The sequence below is a fragment of the Electrophorus electricus genome, chromosome 2, assembly GCF_041902795.1.
Source record: "Electrophorus electricus isolate QZ-2024a chromosome 2, ASM4190279v1, whole genome shotgun sequence".
In the NCBI taxonomy this organism is placed as follows: Eukaryota; Metazoa; Chordata; class Actinopteri; order Gymnotiformes; family Gymnotidae; genus Electrophorus; species Electrophorus electricus.
This window is the reverse complement of record NC_137498.1, coordinates 41,460,754-41,467,224: the sequence shown is the minus strand read 5'-3', so window position 1 is coordinate 41,467,224 and position 6,471 is coordinate 41,460,754. Positions and strand designations below refer to the sequence as shown.

The 6,471-nt window shown below is 40.5% G+C and overlaps 1 protein-coding gene across 6 annotated transcripts; it reads right to left on the bottom strand.

Annotated features, from left to right (window-relative positions):
- Positions 1 to 489: 489 nt before the first annotated feature.
- LOC113585695 (C-type lectin domain family 17, member A-like) lies at positions 490 to 5,541 on the bottom strand. Of its 6 annotated transcripts, none has more exons than XM_081704026.1 (7): positions 4,969 to 5,541; positions 4,178 to 4,613; positions 2,646 to 2,767; positions 2,442 to 2,510; positions 1,795 to 1,884; positions 899 to 980; positions 490 to 715 (listed from the first exon to the last, which is right to left on the bottom strand). In XM_081704026.1, the coding sequence occupies exons 3-7, from the start codon at positions 2,695 to 2,697 to the stop codon at positions 577 to 579; spliced, it is 432 nt and encodes a 143-aa protein (XP_081560152.1). In that variant the 5' UTR covers positions 2,698 to 2,767; positions 4,178 to 4,613; positions 4,969 to 5,541; the 3' UTR covers positions 490 to 576. The 6 variants fall into 6 exon arrangements, 5 of the variants coding, with proteins under 5 accessions (XP_081560152.1, XP_081560157.1, XP_081560144.1 ...); XM_081704031.1 differs by having other exon boundaries at positions 4,178 to 4,610; XM_081704018.1 differs by having other exon boundaries at positions 2,646 to 2,747; positions 4,178 to 5,541.
- Between the last annotated feature and the right edge of the window lie 930 nt (positions 5,542 to 6,471).

Below are 6,471 nucleotides of genomic sequence, written 5' to 3'. Positions count from 1 at the left end.
ACATGCTAAATTCTTTGTCCAACTGATTTGAAAGGTTTTCAGGACAGGTTACTTATGCATCACTGATAGTTTCCGTAAAAAGTTATGAAATTTTAATCTTTATATTTATCAATAAGTGAAGGTATCACTAATTGTGATATCACTTATTATGTATTAATAAGTGAACATATTCCCATTAATCTGCTGCTCTCAGAAAATCTGGCAGCCACCAGGCTGAACTCACCAGATCTCAACAAAACATGCAATAAATGATGAGAAAATCTCACACCACCCCACCTGTGTAATCCTGTACACTTGATAAATAAAATCCCTTTTTTAATTTGCAATCATTGTTCCCTCTGTTAATAAGATGTGGCTGGTCTTACATCTCTTGCAGCTTAATTTAATGCCAACAGTTCATATGTAAAAACAAAATTTGGGACTTAACCAAAATAAATCAGGCTTTTTGAAGAGCACAACCTGATATTGACTATCTCGCCTAAAAATTAATCATTTGGATGATGACATTTGTTTATTTATTTGCACAAAAGCTCATGTACAACAGTGCCGTTTGAGGAGAATTCAGTTTGTTACTTTTCACAGATATGTTTGTTGTTTACGGCAACAAGAATCAAACCATCCACCATTTCTCAGACTGGCACAGTTCTCTCCTGAAAAGTCCTCATACTTCCAGTAATCAGGCTCGTCTGGTTCATCTCTCATCATATACCAGAACCTTCATGGATTAAAAAAAAGCACAGCAATATATCTTAGTTTGTTGAATTAGCTTTTATTTTTGTTCTTTTTGGCACTAACAAAAGTAAGAAAATATTTTGTAAGGGCTCACTATTCTACATCACATAAAAATGGCCCATATTCTATAGCCCAGTTTTTATAAGAATGAACTTCATGAACTTACGTTATGTTATTCAGGGGCTCGCCCTTTACCCATTTCCACTTTCCCTCAGTCTCCAAATCGTTCAGCCCAATCCAATAAGTTTCTTTAACAAGTGAAGAAAAAAACACCTATTGCAGAAAATAAGATATAATTTGGGGAGGGAGGGGGGGGGGGTGTATCTTAAGCCTGCAACCTTGTTAAGGGCATTGACAAAGATACAGGAATCTATCATCAGTATAATTTGTGTTTCAGAGTATAAATGAGTAGAATTTGGATAAATTACAGGCCAGCAGTTTTGTAAGTGAATTGTATTTTGATTTAAACTTTAAATGTAAATGAGCTAAAACCTGCCAAGGCATGGCCCCTTCTCCTAGACTCCTTTCTGTGTTTGAGTGATGTTTTTGTGTCTGTGTGTCTCCATTGTCACGCCCCGACCTTGTTAATTGGTCATGTATTACACCTGTCCCTAGTTATCGTTGTTAGTATGTGCATTTAAAGCCCTGTTTGAATGTTGTGCTTTGTCAGTGTTTGACCCTGAATTGTACATGTGCCTCTGTTGTTGACTGTGTTATATTGTGTTCAGCTGTCTCTTGTGTTTTACATTTGTATATTGTTGTGTTAAGTAGACATCTGTGATTGTTTGAACAATGGCCTGCCTCCCCATGTTACACCTCTATGGTAAGTTGATTAATTTCTTAACAAAATGTTATCAAAATAACAAATAGTAAAGCTTGTCTTTTATTAATAATAAAGATATTATTTTTTTTAGAAATATTCAACTTTCTTGAACATTATGGCACCTCTTATTTGATTTCTATGCAAATCTCTATGCATTTCTTTGTCTTTAATGGTTTGTGTGTATAATTTTATCTCTCCCATAATGAGCTAGAACAAAACAGGAACCTCCAAAGTTTTACCTGTAGCACTTTGTTCCTGCATTAACAGTATGGCTTCTGCTATAGCAAACTGCCCTCTTAATGTGTCAAAGGGGAGCACTTTTTTGGAATCTGTAGAAGCAGAACATGCAGGTTAAAATCATATTCACGTCATGGGTTAGTAAAATTACTGGGTTCATAGAGTTTATAATGCGTTGTTTTAACCAATACTTCTATTAAAAAACAAAAATATTGAATAAAACCACTTTGACCCATGTGAGCACAGTGCAAGCAACAGCCAATACAGCATAACCAGTGAAACTGAAGTGCAGCTGAGTGATACTCACAGACTCCCTAGAGCACAGACTGATCCTAAAGCACAGAGCAGAAGGACAGAGAGGCCAACCAGAAGGACCTTCAGAGATCTGTTGGAGAAAGGAGGTCTCCTCTTTCGGACTGACAGGACAGTCTGCTCAGAGGCATCTGTGAGCAATCCCTGAGTTATATTAATCTACCTTGAACACACTTCTTGCGGGATCTATATTTTACATATGATTTTCCATGTTTTATTTATCTCAACCTACTTTGTGACAATTATGAGGCATTTTGTAACTGTAGCTAAACTAGTTCACACTAAATGGTGAATGGTGAACATTTATGGAATGTTTTTGTAGCTAATAAAATCTTACCTATGGGTTCTTTGGGGTTTTGATGCCAGTCCAGTCCCTCACAATTTATATAAGCATCATCCTCTGATTCTGCAGAAAATGAGAAAACATCCTCATATTTACAGAGCTTGTCCATGTAAGCTGTATAAAACAATACCACATAAATTAAGTTGAAAAGTATTAGAACATTATTTGTCTGCCCACTTTAGAAAACTAAAGCGTTACCTGTGGATGTTTTATCCAAGGGCCTATTGGAGGGTCCAATATTAATTTTCATTGGTGTTTTTCATTTTAGAAGCTTCTGTACACACCGAAGCTTCACACTCCCTAACATCAGGAAGTGAACCCTGTTATTTATATTCGGACAGACAGGAAGTGTAAAAACATCACCCAAAACATTTTGCTCATATTTGGATTTGTGCGAAACCACTATTGTGTGTTTAATTCTCTCTCCATGCGTATGATGTTCGTAGAACTGCACTATGCAGAACACACAAGATTACATGATTCATTGGCTCACTAGCTCTGACAAAATTAAAATGGTCCAAATAAAACCAATGGGACCTATGTGCTGTAATGGCTGAGAAACACTTAAAATAAACCTCTGAGTAAAAACTCTAGATGCTTTTCTACGATTTTATGCATTTAATTCTCATAATTCTATCTGGTGCATCTATGAATAACTTGAATAACCACAACAGGAAATAACCAGAGGGTACATATATGTACAGCTTGGTGGACCCAGGCATATGTACCTGTAAAAACAGTAGTTGTAAAAAGCGCTATATAAATAACTTTGCTTGCCTGCTTGGGAACAGTTTATCAAGCAGATGTATATAAAAAGTTTCCATCTCCCAGCACAGCGATCCCTATTAATATTGCCCTGGATGACAGAACAATAGCCTATTTTTTTTCAATGCAAAAATAGAAGAATTCAGACAAATAATTCAGACATAAAATACTCTGCAACTGGATAGCACTATGCATATCCATTTGTGGAGCTCTCTTGAGGTCTCCCCCACATAGAGCAACACAAACAGATAGCAAATACCATAAATTACATGTACCGCTGTAAATGTAATGATCAATTTCATGGTAATGTGCTCGCCTGTCCCAGCTTTCTTTCTTTATATTTCTGTGAATTGACACTGAATTAAATTCCCACATTTATAGTTTGCTGGCCAGTGAACATATTTGGAGAAATATTTGTTTAAATCAGCTGTTGCTTGTTCTCTGGATCTTAAGCATCACTAATTCATTACTACCAGATCTGCTGGGAGGTCTAGATCAATGAAAAATAAATATGCACATTCCTGAATGAAGTCCACAAAACAATCAGACTAATTAATCAAGTAATTTATATATCGTCATCATCTAAAAATAAAACTATCTTTTTAAATGAACTACAGACACAATCTGCTGGTTACTACCCTGAAGCCCATCCTTTAGTTTAAATTGAAGAATAGCTCTGTGTAAACTCTCAGTGGAAATTACTGTGATAGGCAAGATTTATAACATTTACACTTTGTTAATCCCAGATGGGAAACTGATCTCAGATTCAAAATGTCTAACAGTATCAGTACAACATGTATCAAAAGACAGTATAGTAAAATACTGTAAATCTAAAGAGAATGAGTTGCACTTAAATAACTATTGAAACAAATATTGTGGAAAGTATTCCAATATACATACCTATATAGAGTTTTTAAAAAAGAATAAAAGTAAAGATATGAGATTAAGAATGTGAAAATACACACATCAGTTACCCCTGGCATTAAAGCCAAATATCGTGTAGGTATCCCTTGTGCTGCCAAAAAAAGTTCTGACCCGTCGAGACATGAACTCAGCAAGACCTCTGAAGGTGTCCTGTGGTATTTGGCACCACAGACATTAGCTGCAGATCCTTCAAGTTCGTTGCGATTGCACCACTGCCATATTGCTGCATCTGTCGGTTCTTTCTTCCCATTGTGCATTCCTGTGTCATGTCTTGACCAGGCCACTATCTTCCATTTCTCCATTGTCCAGTTCTGATGCTCATGTGCTCATTGTTGCCACTTTCAGCAGTGAACAGGGGTCAGAAAGCTGGGATGCACTGGGTGTTGTGATACCCTTCTGACATTGCCAACATGAACCTTTTCAGCTATTTGTGCTAAAGCAACTGTTCTGTGGAATTAGACCAGATAGCTCCCACTCCTCACACACACACACACACACACCATTGAGGCTTGAGCACTGACTCTTACTGCGAACACCATACAAGACCTGCTGTAGCTGAACTGATATACAGTCTACTTGAACACCAGTAAGGCAGCTGGATTTTAGAAAAGTGATATGTGTAACAACAAGCAATTTCATTTTTGATGAAATGATGGCGGCGCGGTAGCACGCAGCGGCCACACCAGGTCCGATAATGGTGCTATTGTGCTACTATCTGTCGTCTCTACTACATTCTTCCAGCAATTTAAACCACACATACATGGAAACAACCAACCTCCATGTATACAACCGTCATAGCCTGCTACACTTAAGACATAATGCACAAACCTACCTGGACGACGGCGTGCTTCAGACGCTCTGTGAGCTCGCGTTGCTATGCGTACCAGGCCTGCACACCACGGCCTCGCCTGAGTCCGAATGCCGAAGGGGGAGACACCGCAAGCGTTGTGCAAGGAAGCAGAAGCGGGGGAAGGGAGCTAGGGTCCGTGCTAGGCTAAAAGCTAATCCTAGCAGGCCTGCTCTACCATCTTTATTTCTCTCAAATGTCTGCTCCTTGGTTACTAAACTGGACTGCATCAGACTCCAGCAGATTTCACAGCGAGAGTTCAGATATTGCTGTGTTTTAGTCTTTACTGAAACGTGGCTCAGCGACAGTATTCCAGACGCCGCCATTCATCTGGTTGGATTAGTCTCAATCCGTGCCGATAGAGACAATGCACTCTCTGGCAAAACACGCAGCAGAGGAGTATGCATTTATATCAGCGAGTCCTGGTGTAAAAACTCTGTGCTTGTCGTTTGCTATTGTCAGATGCAGACCTTTTCATTTACCGCGGGAATTCACCTCCGTGTTTATAATCGCGCTGTACATTCCACCCAGTGCGCACACACGAGAGGCTCTCCAGGAGCTGTATGGAGCGATTAGTGAACTGCAGAACGTTCATCCAGACGGACTATTTATTGTCGCCGGATACTTCAACCACGCCAATCTCAAGTCAGTACTGCCTAAATTCAATCAACGTGCGAGAAGAGCGAACGCGCTGGATCTCGTTTACACAAACCTCTCCGGTGCGTACCGGGCGGAGCCCCGCCCCCACCTCGGATACTCTGATCACATGTCTGTAATGTTGATCCCTGCATATAGACCGATCGTCAGGCGCTCGAAACCGCTTCTGAAGCAGGTGAGAACCTGGCCAGCAGGAGCCATCTCTGCTCTTCAGGACTGTTTTGAGCAGACGACTTGGATCACGTTCAAGGAGGCTGCTACTGACGGTGGAACTGTTAACCTGGAAGAGTATACAACATCAGTGACGGTCTACATCAGCAAGTGCATTGATGATGTTACTGTCTCCAAGACCATCATCATACGGCCCAACCAGAAGCCATGGATGACTGCTGACGTGCACATGCTACTGAGGACCCATGACTCAGCCTTCAGAACGGGTGACAGAGAGGCTCTCAGAAAAACAAGAGCCAAACTGTCACGTTCAATCAGGGAAGCAAAGCGTGCACACGCACAGAGGATCCATGGACACTTCAAAGACACTGGTGACACACGGCACATGTGGGAGGGCATTCAGGCCATTACTCACTACAGGAAAACATCACCTTCCTGTGACAGTGATGCCACCCTCCCAGATGCACTGAATGACTTCTATGCACGGTTTGAAGCGCAGAACAACGTTGCAGCAGAGTCCATCCCTTTTCAAAATGACCAGGTGCTGTGCCTGACGGCGGCTGATGTGAGGCGTACTCTGAGTGGAGTTAACCCACGGAAAGCTGCTGGACCAGACAACATCCCGGGTCGTGTGCTCAGAGAATGTGCTAACCAGCTTGC

Bases quoted from the DNA above. Each gene is read 5' to 3' on its own strand.
- LOC113585695 (XM_081704018.1), bottom strand. From the start codon at position 2,697: ATGAAAATTAATATTGGACCCTCCAATAGGCCCTTGGATAAAACATCC. The intron at 2,511-2,645 runs GTAACGCTTTAG...CATTTTCTGCAG, and splicing joins CTTGGATAAAACATCCACAG to AATCAGAGGATGATGCTTAT. The intron at 981-1,794 runs GTAAAACTTTGG...CACTTGTTAAAG, and splicing joins GCAGGAACAAAGTGCTACAG to AAACTTATTGGATTGGGCTG.